Raw genomic sequence first — 21,055 nt, 5'->3', positions numbered from 1 at the left:
GGGTCTATAGGACTCTGTAGTGCACTCCATTTGACCAGGGTCTATAGGGCTCTGTAGTGCACTCCATTTGATCAGGGTCTATAGGACTCTGTAGTGCACTCCTTTCGACCAGGGTCTATAGGACTCTGTAGTGCACTCCATTTGACCAGGGTCTATAGGGCTCTGTAGTGCACTCCTTTCGACCAGGGTCTATAGGACTCTGTAGTGCACTCCATTTGACCAGGGTCTATAGGCCTCTGTAGTGCACTCCTTTTGACCAGGGTCTATAAGACTCTGTAGTGCACTCCATTTGACCAGGGTCTATAGGCCTCTGTAGTGCACTCCTTTTGACCAGGGTCTATAGGACTCTGTAGTGCACAACATTTGACCAGGGTCTATAGGGCTCTGTAGTGCACTCCATTTGACCAGGGTCTATAGGGCTCTGTAGTGCACTCCATTTGACCAGGGTCTATAGGACTCTGTAGTGCACTCCATTTGACCAGGGTCTATAGGACTCTGTAGTGCACTCCATTTGACCAGGGTCTATAGGACTCTGTAGTGCACTCCATTTGACCAGGGTCTATAGGACTCTGTAGTGCACTCCATTTGACCAGGGTCTATAGGACTCTGTAGTGCACTCCATTTGACCAGGGTCTATAGGGCTCTGTAGTGCACTCCATTTGACCAGGGTCTATAGGACTCTGTAGTGCACTCCATTTGACCAGGGTCTATAGGACTCTGTAGTGCACTCCATTTGACCAGGGTCTATAGGACTCTGTAGTGCACTCCATTTGACCAGGGTCTATAAGGCTCTGTAGTGCACTCCATTTGACCAGGGTCTATAGGCCTTTGTAGTGCACTCCATTTGACCAGGGTCTATAGGCCTCTGTAGTGCACTCCATTTGACCAGGGTCTATAGGCCTCTGTAGTGCACTCCATTTGACCAGGGTCTATAAGGCTCTGTAGTGCACTCCATTTGACCAGGGTCTATAAGGCTCTGTAGTGCACTCCATTTGACCAGGGTCTATAGGCCTCTGTAGTGCACTCCATTTGACCAGGGTCTATAAGGCTCTGTAGTGCACTCCATTTGACCAGGGTCTATAGGCCTCTGTAGTGCACTCCTTTTGACCAGGGTCTATAAGGCTCTGTAGTGCACCCCATTTGACCAGGGTCTATAGGCCTTTGTAGTGCACTCCATTTGACCAGGGTCTATAGGACTTTGTAGTGCACTCCATTTGACCAGGGTCTATAGGACTTTGTAGTGCACTCCATTTGACCAGGGTCTATAGGACTTTGTAGTGCACTCCATTTGACCAGGGTCTATAGGACTTTGTAGTGCACTATATAAGGACTAGGGATGCCTCCTTGATGTTTTCAAACCTATTCCAGGAAACAGTTTTTAATCTTATTAAATCTCCTGTCTACTGCACATCTCTGAGCAGTTTAACACAATACTCTAAGCACACTTAATAAATATTTAGATTGCCGTTGGCAAATAGGTGGATAATCCCTCATTCAAATGGCAACCTATATTCCCTTAATAATAGGGCACTCACTACCTTTGACCAGGACCCATGTGGGAAATAGGGACCCATTTCATAATAGTGGTGTAACCCCCCTATTAATCTTCCTCTACTCCGTCATTGGTTCTCAGCGTTCGCACTGAAGCGCAGAAGACGTTTCAATCGCATTGGCATGACGTCAACAACAAAAAAAAGGGCTAAAATATCACAAATCAGCATTTTCATTATGACTAAACCATTTCAGTGTTTTACTCTGGGTGTTTTTCTCTTTAGGTTCACTTTGCATAATTTCCGTTGTCAATGGAAACTATTTTACCAGAATAATGAACAGTACACCTGAATTGGTGGTTTGCTATTACTGGTAGTGTAGCACGTATGTGCTTTCTATGTCGTTGATCATCGCAAAAAAATCTCTGACTCTTTCCGAAAGACTTGGCAATATAAAAGTCAGAAGATTTTTTTTTTTTTTTGGAGGTACACTTCTTCTCATCATCATCATGAGTCTCAACCTGTTGACATTTCTCTGTCTCGGTCTTTACCTCCCAGTGTGGAATGGTGAGTACCTTTTTTTTTAAAGATGATACAAGACATTTCTTTAATAAGAACTAGATTTAGTCAATGCAGAGTTAGTTGTTAGTTGTATTGCATTGTTGGGTCCTCAGGTGTTAGGAGGTGGACCTCTACTTCTGGATGATGTGGAGCTGTATAGGATACAAGCTCAGCAACAGCAATGAGTGAATCTGACCTCTCTCTCTCTCTCTCTCTCTCTCTCTCTCTCTCTCTACCCACCTCTCTCACCGTCTCTTTCCAGCCCTGAAGGTTTCCCAGCCGTACCGTGTGGTGAGTCATCGTGGTGAGGTGGAGTTGTTCTGCTCCTACCACCACACGGGGAGACATGAACCGGAGGAGCTAAGGGTCACTCTGCATCGGGGGATGTACGGGGAGCAGGAAGAACAGAAAGTGTGCACCTCCTCCTTCACCAACAAAAATACAGCCTTCCAGACGGAGGGAGAGGGAGAGACGACGGTGACTTGTCGAGGCCAGTTAGGACCAGGCAAGGTGAACCTGACTATTTCTGGTCTCCGGGGTAACGACACCGACCTGTACCGCTGTGCCATAGAAGTCCTGTACCCTCCGCCGTACCTCAGGACGTTTGGGAATGGCACCCTTCTCTATATAACAGGTAATACTGAATGCTACTGTATATTGGGAGATAAATAGATCTAAAGGCTTAATGCTAATGATACATACAGACATTATGCACTTACCTATCAAGTGGACTTTGAACCACGCTTTGATTCAATTGTGATTTGTGTGAGAATTTGGGTTGGGTTTAAAGATGCAGATTTGAAGTTAGGATTGAGCCCTAGTTCTCAAAACAATACGCGTATTGAATTCTGATATGACTGTTGTTAAGATTGTGCATGGTGCATTTCTGTAGAGGAACCAGGGTGCTTTACCCCAGAGGCCCAGAGAAGAGATGATATAACAGGAGAAACATCAGTCAGACTACCCTTAGCAGGAATGACCGCTGCCACCATATTAATAGTAATCTCTGCAATTGCTATCCTCCTCGTTCATCAGGTGAGCTCTTACGAACAACTTCTGCTTTAACGTCGATCAGTCACTTCACGAGCAACAACAACAACATTAACCTGATAACAAGAGTCACTTCTGTCGATACTCTTATGTCCATTTTATTAATAGATATAATAATGTAATTTAACCTTCTAGGTTCTGCAGAGGAAGAGAAGATTTGAAGCAATAATACCAATGACATCACAGAATGACGGAAGATTTGATTATGGTAACTTCCAATGAAGAATTTTTTTTGGGGAGAAATGTATTTTTATTTTTTTATCCATTCTATATGTTTCATTGTGTTGTAATATAAAGAAATTGCAGACTAGTAAAATCAAGTCTACGACTAGCCTCGAATAAATTGTTTTGTTTTTGATCAATCATTTCCGTCTTTGTCACAATAATTTCTTATAAACACACGATTTGTTGAATAGCCAAGTGGTTATTGAACACTCAGAGTGTGACGACGATCTTACTCAGAGATTTCCCCAGTAGCACTAATATCTAGGTGGCATTTCAATTAAATGACTACACATTACTGAGATTTCTTTTGTCCAACTCAACAACAAAAAAAACACTAGACCACGATAAAGATCAATATTGATATTGTGGTCGAGACTCAAGACAGCCTTTGATGAGTTATCTCTTGCTGTCTGGATTGACAGCCGACAGCTGGAGAAATATTAAAATTAACAGCTGGAGAAATATTAAAATAAACATGTGTAAGTTATTATAATTAGTTTTCCCTTTTATAAGTATTTATTTACCCGTCACTCACAAAATCCTAAAATGTGTGTCTTTTTAAGAACCGTATAGCTGAGTAATTCCTTAATCTTACAGTAATTCAATTCATGATACAGTGGCCTTCAGAATGTATTCACACCCCATGACTTTTTCCACATTTTATTGTTACAGCCCGAATTTAAAATTGATTCAATTGAGATTATGTGTCACTGGGCCTACACACAACACACCATAATGTCAAAGTGGAATTATGTCTTTAGACATTTTTACCAATTAATTAAAAATTAGAAGCTGAAAGGTCTTGAGTCAATGCCTATTCAACTTTGTTATGGTAAGCCTAAATAAGTTCAGGAATAAAGATTTGCTTAACAATCACATTATACTGTTGCCTGGACTCACTCTGTGAGCAATAATAGTGTTTAACATGATTTATGAATGACTACCTCATCTCTGTACCCCACACATACAATTATCTGTAAGGTCCCTCAGTTGAGCAGCGAATTTCAAACACAGATTCAACCACAAACACCAGGGAAGTTTTCCAGTGCCTCGCAAAGAAGGGCACCTATTGGTAGATGGGTAAAAATGAAAAAGCAGACCTTGAATTATCCTTTGAACATGGTGCAGTTATAAATTACACTTTGGATGGTGTATCAATGCACCCTGTCACTACAATAATATAGGTGTCCTTCCTTACTCAGTTGCCGGAGTTACTCCACAATACTAACCTAAATGACAGAGTGAAAAGAAGGAAGCCTGTACAGAATAAAAAAATATTCCAAAACATGCATTCTGGTGGTGGCTGCATCATGTTCTTGGTATGCTTGTCATCGGCAAGGACTAGGGAGTTTTTCAGGATAAAAATAAATGGAATAGAGCTAAGCACATGCAAAATCCTAAAGGAAAACCTGGTTTAGTCTGCTTTCCACCAGACACTGGGAGACAAATCCACCTTTCAGCAGGACAATAACCTAAAACACAAGACCATATACATGTAATATTTCTGAGTGGCCTAGCTCCATTTTTGACTAAAATTGTCTTGAACATCTATGGCAATACTTGAAAATGGCTTTCTAGCAATGATCACAACCAACTTGACAAAGCTTGAAGAATTTTAAAGAGAATAATGTGCAAATATTGTACAATCAAGATGAGTAAAGCGCTTCGATACGTACTCAGAAATACTCACAGCTGTAATCGCAGCCAACGGTGAATTTAACGTGTTGACTCAAGGGTCTGAATACTTATTTTTGTAACAAAAATTAAATAATTTTCAATAAAATTTGCAAACATTTCTAAAAACATATTTTCACTTTTTCATTAGGGAGTAAATGTTTTTTTTTTTTTAGCTTGTAGCACAACAACATGTGGAATCATTCGAGGGGTATGAATACTTTCGGAAGGCATTATAGATTACCAGGTGCCAAGAACTCTGACCGCTGACCCCCACAACAACATTTTCTTAAAAATATTCCTCTAAGTTGATGCAGTCTTTATTTTGTTAATATAGTAATAATAAGAAAGAAAAGTGAATCAAACCTCAAAAGTGCTTCTTCATTATCAATCCATCTCCCAGTATCTGGCAGTTTCCCCACTGACACTCTGTTCCCTATATAGTCCACTGCTTCTAACCAGGGCCTATAGGACACTTTGGTAGCGAATAGGGTGCCATTTGGGACACAGTTTCCAGTGTGTGCATTTACAGCATAATAACAGGATGTCAGGATCGGGCCCCATGCAGCTCTGGGTTCAAGCACTATTTGAAATCACTTCAAATGCTTTAGCTGGGTTTGATTGGCTGCTTGACAGTTACAATGGAACCAGCAGGCAGTTCCTATATGCGCAAACACCATCCACCTGCTACTCCAGGCAGGCTAGAGCTAACACTTAAAAAGTATTTGAAAGATCTCAAATAGTATTTGAACCCAGGCGTGCCCTACAGGAGGCCTCTTCTTCTAGAGACTACCACGCCTTTACAGCTAGGCTGCGTCCCAAATGGCACCCTATTCCCTTACATAGTGCACTACTTTAGACCAGAGCCCTATGGGCCGTAGCACCCTATTCCCTTACATAGTGCACTACTTTAGACCAGAGCCCTATGGGCCGTAGCACCCTATTCCCTTACATAGTGCACTACTTTAGACCAGAGCCCTATGGGCCGTAGCACCCTATTCCCTTACATAGTGCACTACTTTTGACCAGAGCCCCATGGCACCTTATGTAGGGAATAGGATGCCATTTGGGTCGCAGTTCCCAGCCTCTTTACTGCTGACTGACTTAGGTCTAGGTTCTAGTGACAGACTTCAGAGAAAAATACTGAACACAACAGGATGTGGCATTAACAGTAACCACTGATATGGCTCACCTAGTCAGAAATCAAAAGGCTTTTTTCCTTTTTTCTGATAACAGAAAATGTCCGTAAACATGCCGGTACAGCAGATTTACATGGCCTGTAACAAAACGACGGTCAATGGAGAAAAGGATAATGTGTCCATTTAATAACTAACTAAGATATGGTGCTGTAATTACTGTATTTAGTGGAGCCTATTAGTCTGCTAACAACAGCAAAAACACAACTGTGCCACTGGTAAGGAATCTGTTAAGCTAACTCCATCTATTCTAATGGGAATGCAAATCCATATTTCCATATGTACTAAATCAAAACTCTTGGGCAAAAAAAACACAAAAAAAACAACTAGAAAGATTATCCATTGTGGTCTTTTAGTCGATATCAATCTATACTTTAACCCACTTTACCACTTAGTGTCTGTGATACTCCCAATGACAGACAAGTAAACCCATTTAAAGCCCAGCGATAGGAGGAGAGCTAGAGCGTTATGAGGAGAGATTTCCCCTCTAGTCATCACTGTTCATTTGGTGTCTGTCAGAGTTAGACTCAGCTAGCTAAAGGTTAAAACTCAGTAAGAAAAAGAGTTGAAATGAGAATCATCTCTGTAGTTGCCTGGTTCTTTACCCTTCTCTGTCCCAGCCACGGTGAGATCTCTACCTTATGTTTCATTATATACTATATATATATATATCATGTTAGTAATGTCATTCATTTTTAGAAAATAGAGATTGTATTTCTAAAAGTCATGGAAATGTTTATAAGTTTATTCCTCTTCAACCTGTCTGGGATAAAAGTCCACAAGAAATGTGACTGTCTAAAATACCATTGTTTTCCATTGGATACATTTTTTTGTTATTGTGAGACAAAAGTCCCACGTTTCCTCAAACAAATGACTTTCCGTTGAGATTCTACAGTGTGTTATCTTCTCTCTTCTCGTTTCACTCTGACTGTCTCCCCTCCCAGGGATTCAGGTGATGCAGCCTGTGAATCGAACACTTAACCCCGACGGTACTGTCTCCATCACCTGTAGTCACACAAACCCAGATGGGCTCTTTGTTATTGACGCCAGGCTGAACAGACTCAATAACTCTGATGTTACCATGGTTTGTCAGGTGAGCCACCTCACACACTCCGCTCCAGCCACTTCCCCACTGCTTCAAGTCCCCATGACAGGTGTCCAGACCATAGGGGGGACCGAGTACTCTGCTCCCTTTCTCCTCGCCTATGGAATGCCCTCCCTGACCATCTGAAAGACGCTCCTTCTACAGACCAACCCTTGATTCTTTAATTCAATTCAATTTAATTCAACTGTATGACTTTATGACTTTATTAATTTATGACTTTATAACTTTATAAATGTATTCATTTATGACTTTGACTTTATAACTTAATTAATTTATGACTTTATAACTTTATTAATTTTTGACTTTATGACTTTATTAATGTATGACTTTATGACTTTATGACTTTATTAATGTATGACTTTATGACTTTATAACTTTATTAATTTATGACTTTATGACTTTATAACTTTATTAATTTATGACTTTGACTTTATAACTTTATTCATTTATGACTTTATGACTTTATGACTTTATTCATTTATGACTTTATAAATGTATGACTTTATAACTTTATAAATGTATGACTTTATGACTTTATAACTTTATAAATGTATGACTTTATAACTTTATTAATTTATGACTTTATGACTTTATAACTTTATGACTTTATAACTTTATTAATTTATGACTTTATAACTTTATTAATTTGACTTTATAACTTTATTAATTTATGACTTTATGACTTTATAACTTTATTAATTTATGACTTTATGACTTTATAACTTTATTAATTTATGACTTTATGACTTTATAACTTTATTAATTTATGACTTTATAACTTTGTATTTTTTGTCTTTATTGTTTTGGTTTTTTTTGTTTAGTTTCTGCCTATGTAGAGTATTGAGATTCCTCTGTAAATGAAATGTATTATTATTATTATTATTATTATTATTATTAGGTAAATAACAGTCAGATGGCTGACTGCACCTACATGAAGGTGTCACGGAACCAGTACAAGTTCACATTACACAACTTAAAGGCTGATGACATCAGTGGTCTGTTCCAGTGCGAGTTCTCATTGTCATCTGCTATTACCATGAAACCCATCAAAACTGTAGTGGGGAACCCTTCCACCAAACTGCTGCCAGGTTAGTGGAACATTTCCTTTGTACATTTAGGTTACGTCCCAAATGCTGGAATACCTATATTAGGGTGCACTACTTTTGACCAGGGATCTGGTCTAAATTAGTGAACCATACACTATAGGGTTCCACTTGGGACACAAGCCTTAGATTGATTACCTGTGTTATATGTTTAGAAAGTTCAAATGATGCATGTGATGTACAGCAGGTTACAGTATGTAACTAAATATTGCATTTGATAGTGATTGCATAATTTATCAATACAAATCCAGTAGGAATTACTGCAGTCTGACTGGCATATGGTAGTGTATAGATATTCCATGAAGTACTTCATAATGTATTATGATAATGGTAGTTTCTAGATATTCCATGAAGTACTTCATAATGTATTATGATAATGGTAGTGTATAGATGTTCCATGAAGTACTTCATAATGTATTGTGATAATGGTAGTTTCTAGATATTCCATGAAGTACTTCATAATGTATTATGATAATGGTAGTTTCTAGATATTCCATGAAGTACTTCATAATGTATTATGATAATGGTCGTTTCTAGATATTCCATGAAGTACTTGATAATGTATTATGATAATGGTAGTTTCTAGATATTCCATGAAATACTTCATAATGTATTATGAAAATGGTGGTGTCTAGATATTCCATGAAGTACTTCATAATGTATTATGATAATGGTAGTTTCTAGATATTCATGAAGTACTTTTACATTTTAGTCATTTAGCAGATGCTCTTATCCAGAGCGACTTACAGTAGTGACTACATACATTTCATACATTTATTATATATATTTTTTTCCTCCGTACTGGTCCCCCGTGGGAATCAAACCCACAACCCTGGTGTTGCAAACACCATGCTCTACCAACTGAGCCACACAGGACCACATACTTCATAAAGAGCTTCAATGCCATACAACACTCCTTCCGTGGCCTCCAACTGCTTTCAAATACTAGTAAAACGAAATGCATGCTCTTCAACCGATTGTTGCCCGCACCCGCCAGCCTGTCTGTATAGCATCACTACTCTGGACGGTTCTGACTTAGAATATGTGGACAACTACAAATACCTAGGTGTCTGGATAGACTGTAAACTCTCCTTCCAGACTCACAACAAACATCTCCAATCCAAAATTAAATCTAGAATTGGCTTCCTATTTCGCAAACAAAGCCTCCTTCACTCACGCCGCCAAACTTACCCTCGTAAAACTGACTATCCTACCGATCCTTGACTTCGGCGATGTCATTTACAAAATAGCCTCCAACACTCTACTCAGCAAATTGGATGTAGTCTATCACAGTGCCATCCATTTTGTCACCAAAGCCCCATATACTACCCATCACTGAAACCTGTACTATTGTTAGGAGAATTAAGTTCTCAATGTTCTTAAACTGAAATTCAATTAAACTACTCAGTCTGTAACCCAGAATGTGAAAGATTCCGGTTGAATGAAACAGACGGAGACCCAGCTTACAATGATCGTAATGTTTATTCACGAGGGCTCTAAATATCAAACAATGTACATAGCCTTTTATACCTCACACGTTTGGTTATACCATATGTCACACCCCTTATAAATGCCCCTCCTCTTCTCTAACGCTGCCAATGCATATTTACCAGTCTTCTCCAACACATACATTGCTTATCATATCCTGCAACATGTTACATAATCTACTGCAAGCCCAATGGTTTCTCCCCTCCCTGGGTGGGGAGACCTCTTTCCTGTTATTAGTTTCACAGTGGTCACAAGTTGTCTGTTAACCTCTATGGGCTAGGTGGGACGCTTGCGTCCCACCTACGTAACAGCCACTGGCAGCCTGTGGCGCGATTTTTAAAACCTTAAAAATCCTATTACTTCAATTTCTCAAACATATGACTATTTTACAGCTATTTAAAGACAAGACTCTCGTTAATCTAACCACACTGTCCGATTTCAAAAAGGCTTTACAACGAAAGCAAAACATTAGATTATGTCAGCAGAGTACCAAGCCAGAAATAATCAGACACCCATTTTTCAAGCCAGCATATAATGTCACCAAAACCCAGAAGACAGCTAAATGCAGCACTCACCTTTGATGATCTTCATCAGATGACAACCCTAGGACATTATGTTATACAATACATGCATGTTTTGTTCAATCAAGTTCATATTTATATCAAAAACCAGCTTTTTACATTAGCATGTGACGTTCAGAACTAGCATACCCCCCGCAAACTTCCGGGGAATTCGCTAACATTTTACTAAATTACTCACGATAAAACGTTCACAAAAAGCATAACAATTATTTTAAGAATTATAGATACAGACCTCCTCTATGCAGTCGATATGTCCGATTTTAAAATAGCTTTTTGGTGAAAGCACATTTTGCAATATTCTAAGTACATAGCCCAGGCATCACGGGCTCGCTATTTAGACACCCGGCAAGTTTAGCACTCACCATAATCATATTTACTATTATAAAAGTTTGATTACCTTTTGTTGTCTTCGTCAGAATGCACACCCAGGACTGCTACTTCAATAACAAATGTTGGTTTGGTCCAAAATAATCCATCGTTATATCCGAATAGCGGCGTTTTGTTCGTGCGTTCCAGACACTATCCGAAATAGTAAAGAAGTGTCGCGCGCATGGCGCAATTCGTGACAATAAAATTCTAAATATTCCATTACCGTACTTCGAAGCATGTCAACCGCTGTTTAAAATCAATTTTTACGACATTTTTCTCGTAGAAAAGCGATAATATTCCGACAGGGAATCTCCTTTTCGGCAAACAGAGGAAAAAATCCCAAAGGCGGGGGCGGTCGGGTCATGCGCATAAGCCCAGTGTCCCTTGATCGGCCACTTGAGAAAGGCGATAATGTGTTTCAGCCTGGGGCTGGAATGACGACATTCTGTTTTTTCCCGGGCTCTGAGCGCCTATGGACGACGTGGGAAGTGTCACGTTAGAGCAGAGATCCTTAGTAAATGATAGAGATGGAAAAGAAGTTCAAGAAATGGTCAGACAGGCCACTTCCTGTAAAGGAATCTCTCAGGTTTTGACCTGCCATTTGAGTTCTGTTATACTCACAGACACCATTCAAACAGTTTTAGAAAATTTAGGGTGTTTTCTATCCATATGTAATAAGTATATGCATATTCTAGTTACTGGGTAGGAGTGGTAACCAGATTAAATCGGGTATGTTTTTTATCCAGCCGTGTCAATACTGCCGTTGTAAAGCCTTTTTGAAATCGGACAGTGTGGTTAGATAAAGGAGAGTCTTGTCTTTAAAATGCTGTGAAATAGTCATATGTTTGAAAAATTGAAGTTTTTGTATTTTAGAGGAGTTTGTATTTCGCGCCACGCCCATCATTGGATATTGGAGCAGGTGTTCCGCTAGCGGAACGTCTAGATGTAAGATTAACAAACAGTCTTCTCATGTGTTCTGCTAGTATATCTTCAACTTCTATGTCTAAATGTTCTAGTGTTCCTAACTCTGGCATTCTATATGGTTTACCTGATCAGCTAAAATGTAATACATTATTTAAAGAGATAGATCCTAGTAAACCAACTCTAGGGATAATATCTGGACCTAATATTTTAGCTACCCTAATCGTATCCTCCAAGTAAGTTGGGAATGCTTCTACCCATTTAACCTGTTAGGGCTAGGGGGCAGCATTTGCACGTCTGGATAAATTTTTTTTACCCGATTTAATCTGGTTACTAATCCTACCCAGTAACTAGAATATGCATATACTTATTATATATGGATAGAAAACACTCTAAAGTTTCTAAAACTGTTTGAATGGTGTCTGTGAGTATAACAGAACTCATTTGGCAGGCAAAACCCTGAGACATTTTCTGACAGGAAGTGGATACCTGATGTGTTGTATTACCTTTAAACCTATCCCATTGAAAAACACAGGGGCTGAGGAATATTTTGGCACTTCCTATTACTTCCACTAGATGTCACCAGCCTTTACAAAGTGTTTTGAGTCTTCTGGAGGGAGATCTGACCGAACAAGAGCCATGGAACGATGATGTCCCATTAGACACCTGGCGCGCGAGTTCATGTTGGGTACCCTCGTTCCAATACGTTATAAAAGAGTATGCATTCGTCCACCTTGAATATTATTCATGTTCTGGTTAAAAAAGGCCCTAATGATTTATGCTATACAACGTTTGACATGTTTGAACGAACGTAAATATATTTTTTCCCCTCGTTCATGACGAGAAGTCCGGCTGGCTTAGATCATGTGCTAACAAGATGGAGATTTTTGGACATAAATGATGAGCTTTTTTGAACAAAACTACATTCGTTATGGACCTGTGATACCTGGAAGTGACATCTGATGAAGAGAATCAAAGGTAATGGATTATTTACATAGTATTTTCGATTTTAGATCTCCCCAACATGACGTCTAGTCTGTATCGCAACGCGTATTTTTCTGGGCGCAGTGCTCAGATTATTGCAAAGTGTGATTTCCCAGTAAGGTTATTTTTAAATCTGGCAAGTTGATTGCGTTCAAGAGATGTAAATCTATAATTCTTTAAATGACAATATAATATTTTACCAATGTTTTCTAATTTTAATTATTTAATTTGTGACGCTGACTTGACTGCCGGTTATTGGAGGGAAACGATTTCCTCAACATCAATGCCATAGTAAAACGCTGTTTTTGGATATAAATATGAACTTGATAGAACTAAAAATGCATGCATTGTCTAACATAATGTCCTAGGAGTGTCATCTGATGGAGATTGTAAAAGGTTAGTGCATCATTTTAGCTGGTTTTATGGTTTTGGTGACCCTGTCTTTGAATTGACAAAACATTACACACAACTCTTGTAAATGTACAGTCCTAACATACTCTAAATTTATGCTTTCGCCGTAAAACCTTTTTGAAATCGTAAAACGTGGTTAGATTAAGGAGATGTTTATCTTTCAAAGGGTGTAAAATAGTTGTATGTTTGAAAAATTTGAATTTTGACATTTATTTGGATTCAAATTTGCCGCTCTTGAAATGCACCTGCTGTTGATGGAGTGCACCACGGGTGGCACGCTAGCGTCCCACCTAGCCCATAGAGGTTAATATACTTATCTATTATAAAAAATGTTTTAAGTAGTTTGTTATCCAATAGGCCACAAAGTGTTTCCTAACATACTCTACCACCTGCTCTACTATCCCCCTGTTGACACATGGCTCTGCCCATGTGTCAATCTTGCCGCATATCTAAACAATGACTTAGGTAGTATGGGTAACTTATCCTTGTACCAAATCCCCTCTGTATAGACAGCTCCTAACTTTTACTATTTCGCAATCTCTTTCATTGGAGCTCTGGACTGCCATTTTTAATATAGCTATGTCTATGTTTACTTCCTCTTTTAAGAATTGCTGTGTTGACAGCTTGCGGTTTAACACCTGCCTGTTTTGCTTCTGCATCTGCTTTCCTAGTCCATTCTATCTTATCTCTGGCTGCCATAGCTTTACCATATATCAACTACCACTGAGCTTTCCGGTATGTAATGCAAAGTGAGATATCCACGCACGACAATAGTTAATAATTCCAAGAAAACTCATCATCTGTTTCTTAGTAAGTGGTTTAGGTACTTCTAAAATGGCTGCTTTTCTGGTAGAGTTAAGTGTTTTCCCTTCCTGTGGTATGGTATGTCCAAGATAGATAACTTCCCTTTTCCATAGACCGCAACTTCTTCTTTCTTACTTTGTGTCCCTGTTCTGCCAAAAACATTAATAGTCCTAACGTATCTGCCTTACAGCCCTCCTGAGAAGGATTCGTCACTAAAATATTATTTACATAAATCAAAATTAAATGTATTTACTGCTATTAGTTTCATAACTGTATGCTCTCGTTGGCCTTTGCTACATATTCGTCGCCAAGCCCACATGCTCCAGGTCATCTATAAGTCTTTGCTAGGTAAAGCCCCGCCTTATCTCAGCTCACTGGTCACCATAGCAACACCAAATCAAATCAAATGTATTTATATAGCCCTTCGTACATCAGCTGATATCTCAAAGTGCTGTACAGAAACCCCGCCTAAAACCCCAAACAGCAAGCAATGCATGTGAAAGAAGCACGGTGGCTAGGAAAAACTCCCTAGGAAAAACTCCCTAGAAAGGCCAAAAACCTAGGAAGAAACCTAGAGAGGAACCAGGCTATGAGGGGTGGCCAGTCCTCTTCTGGCTGTGCAGGGTGGATATTATAACAGAACATGGTCAAGATGTTAAAATGTTCATAAATGACCAGCATGGTCAAATAATAATAATCATAGTAGTTGTCGAGGGTGCAACAAGCACGTCCGGTGAACAGGTCAGGGTTCCATAGCCGCAGGGGGAACAGTTGAAACTGGAGCAGCAGCACGGCCAGGTGGACTGGGGACAGCAAGGAGTCATCATACCAGGTAGTCCTGAGGCATGGTCCTAGGGCTCAGGTCCTCCGAGAGAAAGACAGAAAGAGAGAAAGAGAGAATTAGAGAGAGCATATTTAAATTCACACAGGACACCGGATAAGACAAGAGAAATACTCCAGATGTAACAGACTGACCCTAGCCCCCCGACACATAAACTACTGCAGCATAAATACTGGAGGCTGAGACAGGAGGGATCAGAAGACACTGTGGCCCCATCCGATGATACCCCCGGACAGGGCCAAACAGGCAGGATATAACCCCACCCACTTTGCCAAAGCACAGCCCCCACACCACTAGAGGGATGTCTCCAACCACCAACTTACCGTCCTAAGACAAGGCCGAGTATAGCCCACAAAGATCTCCGCCACGGCACAACCCAAGGGGGGCGCCAACCCAGACAGGAACGACCACGTCAGTGACTCAACCCACTCAAGTGACGCACCCCTCCCATGGACGGCATGGAAGAACACCAGTAAGCCAGTGACTCAGCCCCTGTAAAAGGGTTAGAGGCAGAGAATCCCAGTGGAAAGAGGGGAACCGACAAGGCAGAGACAGCAAGGGCGGTTCGTTGCTCCAGCCTTTCCGTTCACCTTCACACTCCTGGGCCAGACTATACTTAATCATAGGACCTACTGAAGAGATAAGTCTTCAGTAAAGACTTAAAGGTTGAGACTGAGTCTGCGTCTCTCACATTGGTAGGCAGACCATTCCATAAAAATGGAGCTCTATAGGAGAAAGCCCTACCTCCAGCCGTTTGCTTAGAAATTCTTGGGACAATTAGGAGGCCTGCGTCTTGTGACCGTAGCGTACGTGTAGGTATGTACGGCAGGACCAAATCGGAAAGATAGGTAGGAGCAAGCCCATGTAATGCTTTGTAGGTTAGCAGTAAAACCTTGAAATCAGCCCTTGCCTTAACAGGAAGCCAGTGTAGGGAGGCTAGCACTAGAGTAATATGATCAAATTTTTGGGTTCTAGTCAGGATTCTAGCAGCCGTATTTAGCACTAACTGAAGTTTGTTTAGTGCTTTATCCGGGTAGCCGGAAAGTAGAGCATTGCAGTAGTCCAGCCTAGAAGTAACAAAAGCATGGATTAATTTTTCTGCGTCATTTTTGGACAGAAAGTTTCAGATTTTTGCAATGTTACGTAGATGGAAAAAAGCTGTCCTTGAAACAGTCTTGATATGTTCTTCAAAAGAGAGATCAGGGCCCAGAGTAACGCCGAGGTCCTTCACAGTTTTATTTGTGACGACTGTACAACCATCCAGATTAATTACCAGATTCAACAGAAGATCTCTTTGTTTCTTGGGACCTAGAACAAGCATCTCTGTTTTGTCCGAGTTTAAAAGTAGAAAGTTTGCAGCCATACCCACTCGTAGCACGCGCTCCAGCAGGTATATTTCACTGGTCATCCCCAAAGTCAACACCTCATTTGGCCGCCTTTCCTTCCAGTTCTCTGCTGCCAATGACTGGAACAAATTGCAAAAATCACTGAAGCTGGAGTCTTATATCTCCCTCTCTAACTTCAAGCATCAGCTATCAGAGCAGCTTACTGATCACTGTACCTGTACACAGCCCATCTGTAAATAGCACACCGAACTACCTCATCCCCATATTGTTATTTATCTTCTTGCTCTTTTGCACTCTAGTATCTCTACTTGCACATCATCATCTACACATCTATCACTCCAGTGTTAATGCTAAATTGTAATTATTTCGCCACTATGGCCTATTTAAATAAAGGTGAAATATATATATCTTTTTTAAATAATAATAATAATATATTATGATAATGGTAGTTTCTAGATATTCCAGGAAATACTTCATAATGTATTATGATAACGGTAGTTTCTAGATATTCCATGAAGTACTTCATAATGTATTATGATAATGTATTTTATCATGTCTAAACTCCATTTCCTCCTCTGTTGTGTTTGCTATACTTTACGTTTTCCCGGAAAAGGTTGTGTTTAACATATTTCATGTTTTTGACTGTCTGTTCCCAGGACTAGCAGGAGATGCTCCTTCCCCTCTACCTCCTCTACCTGCGTCTCCTGAGGCTGAGCTGATTGACCAACTGAAGTGGATTGTGATTGGCCTGTCTGTGTTCCTCTGCTTCTACAGCTTCACCATCACCTTCTTCTATATCAGGCTGAGGGTCAGGCTCATTATAATATACACAGCTGATTGGCTGATTGAAAATGTCAGGAGAGGAAAACAATCAACAGGCTTCAAGTACAACTTGTGTTAGGAACACTTTATATAGTATTCATGTCAAAGCCATCATTATTTCAAGCTATGTTTGTGAAGATAGGAGTTTCTCTTCCTTAATGTTATTCGTTGCCAAGCACCGGACTTTTCTTTTGTTTACTTCTCTGATCTCTAGTGTTTTGGGGTCATTCTTTCCAGGTCCTTCGATCTGAGGAGCTGTATGATTCACTGACATACGTCCCCATGCAGGTTTGGATCCTTTTTTTAAAAAAAATGAGAGATCAGATTTGAGTCCAAACAATATAGGACTGGTTTCCTGGAAACAGATTACGGTCTTGGACTAGGCTCAATCTGTGTCCGGGAAACTGCCCATTAATGTTGGAAGTGCTGGCACAACCTAAAGCGCTTACACTGAGTTCAAGTTGTTGCAGTGAGAAACATATACAGTGCCTTCAGAAAGTATTCAGACCTCTTGACTTATTTTGTTATGTTACAGCCTTATTCTAAAATTGACACAATACCCCATAATGACAAAGTGAAAACAGTTTTATAAAAAATAAAACACAGAAATATCTTATTTACATAAGTATTCAGACCTTTTGCTATGAGACTTGAAATTGAGCTCAGCTGCATCCTGTTTCCATTGATCATCCTTGAGATGTTTCTACAGCTTCAATGGAGTCCAGCTGTGGTAAATTCAATTGATTGGACATGATTCGTGGGGGTAGCAGGTAGCCTAGTGGTTAGAGCGTTGGGCCAGTAACCGAAAGGTTGGTAGATCGAATCCCCGAGCTGACAAGGTAAAAATCTGTCGTTCTGCCCCTGAACAAGGCAGTTAAACCCACTGTTCCCCGGTAGGCCATCATTGTAAATAAGAATTTGTTCTTAACTGACTTGTTCTTTAAAAAAAAATGTAAAAGGATTGTGTTGAGGCACACATCTGGGAAAGGGTACCAAAAAATGTCTGCAGCATTGAAGGTCCCCAAGAACACAGTGGCCTCCATCATTCTTAAATGGAAGATGTTTGGGAACCACCAAGACTTTTCCAAGAGCTGGCCGCCCGGCTAAACTGAGCAATCGGGGGAGAGGGGCCTTGGGCAGGGAGGTGACCAAGAACCCGGGAGAACCTTGCAGCACTCCACCAATCAGGCCTTTATGGCAGAGTGGCCAGGCAGAAGCCACTACTCAGGTAAAGGCACATGACAGCCCGCTTGGAGTTTGCCAAAAGGCACCTAAAGGACTCTCAGACCATAAGAAACAAGATTCTCTGGTCTGATGAAACCAGATTGAACTCTTTGGCCTGAATGCCAAGTGTCACATCTGGAGGAAACCTGGCACCATCCCTACAGTGAAGCATGCTGGTGGCGGCATCAGTGCTGTGGATATGTTTTTCAACGGCAGGGACTGGGAGACAAGTCAGGATCGAGGGAAAGATGAATGGAGCAAAGTACAGAGAGATCCTTGATGAAAACCTGCTCCAGAGCGCTCAGGACCTCAGACTGGGGTGAAGGTTCACCTTCTAACAGGACAACGACCCTAAGCACACAGCCAAGACAACGCAGGAGTGGCTTCGGGACAAGTCTCTGAACGTTCTTGAGTGGCCCAGCCAGAGCCTGGACTTGAACCTGATCGAACATCTCTAGAGTCCTGAAAATAGCTGTGCAGCGATGCTCCCCATCCAACCTGACAGAGCTTGAGAGGATCTTCAGAGAAGAATGGGAGAAACTCTCCAAATACAGGTGTGCCAAGCTTGTAGCGTCATACCCAAGAAGACTCGAGGCTGTAATCGCTGCCAAAGGTGCTTCAACAAAGTACTGAGTAAAGGGTCTGAATACTTATGTAAATGTGAGATTTCTGTTTTTTAGCAAAAATTCAAAAAAAACTGTTTTTGCTACGTTGTTATGGGGCATTGTGTGTAGATTGATGAGGAAAAGTAACAATTTAATCAATTTTAGCATTGGGCTATAACCTAACAAAACATTGAAAAAGTCAAGGTGTCTGAATACTTTTCAAAGGCAATGTAATTGCACAGTTATAAAAGCACATAATTGAAGCCAATATATTGGACAATTCTGTACATAATCTTCAAAACAAAATAATGAATATGTTAAAATAATCATATTTCTGTTCTAATTTGTTTCCTCAGCCTAATCAGACCCAACCTACGGTGAGAATATTCAATACACATGCTTCCAACGTTGTCACAACTTGTCAACAATGTGATCTAACTTCTTGTTAAAATCTTTCCTCCTGGTTTAGGAACACTAATTATCCATGTTAGCTACGCCCTATCATTAAATAACGATCCTATTTTATCATTCAAGTCTAAAAGGGTAAATGCCAAAAGGTTCAAGTTGACACAGTTGATATTTTCTGTATTTTCAGACGGGAAGAGGGAACATTAATTCAACCTACATGGATATGAGGAAGGTACCAGTTGGAGTGAGAGGCTCACGATCCATCAACCACAATTCCCAACTCTTTACTTGCTGACCAAGTAAAGAGACCTTCGACTGATCAGATCAATCAATCAGATTCAGAACCATTCCTTTTGAAGCCTAATGTATGAAAGAGCTGGTAACACTTCAAGGTCCAATGCTTTATTGGTTATAAGAATGTATAGGAGGCTTTCTAAAGTCCCATGAAAACAATTATTTCTTTACGTTGATGACATTTTGCACGTTGATTCAGCATCGTTACACTGAGAGAAAAAAAAGGTTTTGAAATGATGTGAAAACAACGTTGCGATGCTGCTTACTAGTCTAGAATGTGTTTGCTATAAGTGCCTTAGTAAGGCTTTCCCGACTCGTCACAATGATTGTAGAAACAACAAAAAAAAGTGCTGCTTGTTATATTCAAATGGAATTTTAATAAACTTATGATGCATATTGGAGAGAGCAGAGTGATGTGGGAAATCACAAGCTGAAGGAATTAAGCAGACTTACTTATTTCACCAAAAAAACAACAACATTGATTTCAAAGTTTAACAAACCATATAACTCTATGCACAAGGATGACTTTGAACAATATACACAGAATATGTCACCAAAAACACATTTACTAGAAGAACAGTGAAGATGCAAAGTTTGATAACAGAATTACGGTAAAATTTCCCTCTGTAGTTTTTATGCGACCACGTTTTTATCAAAACTCTGATAAATATCTTCTCCGAATTAAGATTCAAAGATGTCTGAAGAAAAGAATGACGTGTCAGCTGTCATGTCCTGCCCATAGAAAGATGATATTTTCTAGGGTAGAGTAGGTCAGGGTTATTCTATGTTTTGTATTTCTATGTTCAGGTTCTAGTTTTGTATTTCTATGTTGGGGTTTTGTTTGGGATGATCTCCAATTAGAGGCAGCTGGTCCTCGTTGTCTCTAATTGGAGATCATACTTAAGTAGGTTTTTTTTACCCCACCTGGGTTTGTGGGAGATTATCTTTGAGTCAGTGTATGTTTCACCTCTGCGTCACGGTTTGTTGTTTTTGTCATTCAGTTTATCTATGTATTGCATAGTTTCACAGTGTAAATAAAATGTGGAGCGACACACACGCTGCACTTTGGTCCGCTCCTCCTTTCGACAACCGTGACATCAGCTATGACATCACACGTTGAGTTTGACATTTTTTATTTTGGTTATTGAACTACAGTAGGTGAAGTGGATTTACATCTGGGTAACAGAATTGAGGTAACAGAATTTCATCATGGGTCCCTGATCTGTACTACACAGAAATGCATAATTCTGAATATGAATGTCATTCTCATCATGGTGATGTATCCTAAATAGATACACAAAGGTAGAAATATGCAATACTCTCCTTTGCATATTTGGGTATTATTCTACACACTGGCTATTATTCTAATGAGCTCGGCCCCTAAACATGACCAAATTTGATTGGTTCGGACCAGATCTAATCTGAACCAATCGTAGGTGTCTATGTTTCACAAGTTTGGACATGATAGTATAGTACAGTAAAGCAGCGGTTCTCAAGCTATTTGACCCGGGACCGTTGGTTCAAGATTGTGTCCCCCAAATGATGTATATAAA

At 40.0% G+C, this 21,055-nt stretch overlaps 2 protein-coding genes across 3 annotated transcripts; both read left to right on the top strand.

The window, feature by feature from the left end:
* The first annotated feature begins 1,771 nt into the window (after positions 1-1,771).
* LOC106582536 (cytotoxic T-lymphocyte protein 4) lies at positions 1,772-3,466 on the top strand. Its single transcript, XM_014165720.3, has 4 exons — positions 1,772-2,057; positions 2,314-2,685; positions 2,944-3,086; positions 3,237-3,466. Exons 1-4 carry the CDS (start codon positions 1,889-1,891, stop codon positions 3,321-3,323), a joined length of 771 nt encoding a protein of 256 aa, XP_014021195.1. The 5' UTR covers positions 1,772-1,888; the 3' UTR covers positions 3,324-3,466.
* Positions 3,467-6,645: 3,179 nt separating this feature from the next.
* si:ch211-67e16.3 (uncharacterized) lies at positions 6,646-20,563 on the top strand. Of its 2 annotated transcripts, none has more exons than XM_045704926.2 (7): positions 6,646-6,821; positions 7,141-7,289; positions 8,200-8,389; positions 16,806-16,957; positions 17,209-17,259; positions 19,157-19,177; positions 19,396-20,563. In XM_045704926.2, exons 1-7 carry the CDS (start codon positions 6,767-6,769, stop codon positions 19,501-19,503), a joined length of 726 nt encoding a protein of 241 aa, XP_045560882.1. In that variant the 5' UTR covers positions 6,646-6,766; the 3' UTR covers positions 19,504-20,563. The 2 variants fall into 2 exon arrangements, with proteins under 2 accessions (XP_045560882.1, XP_014021200.2); XM_014165725.3 differs by having other exon boundaries at positions 6,670-6,821; positions 7,149-7,289.
* Positions 20,564-21,055: the final 492 nt, after the last annotated feature.

This window comes from Salmo salar, chromosome 21 (assembly GCF_965601325.2).
Source record: "Salmo salar chromosome 21, fSalSal1, whole genome shotgun sequence".
NCBI classification, from domain to species: domain Eukaryota; kingdom Metazoa; phylum Chordata; class Actinopteri; order Salmoniformes; family Salmonidae; genus Salmo; species Salmo salar.
This window is presented reverse-complemented; position numbering and strand designations above follow the sequence as displayed.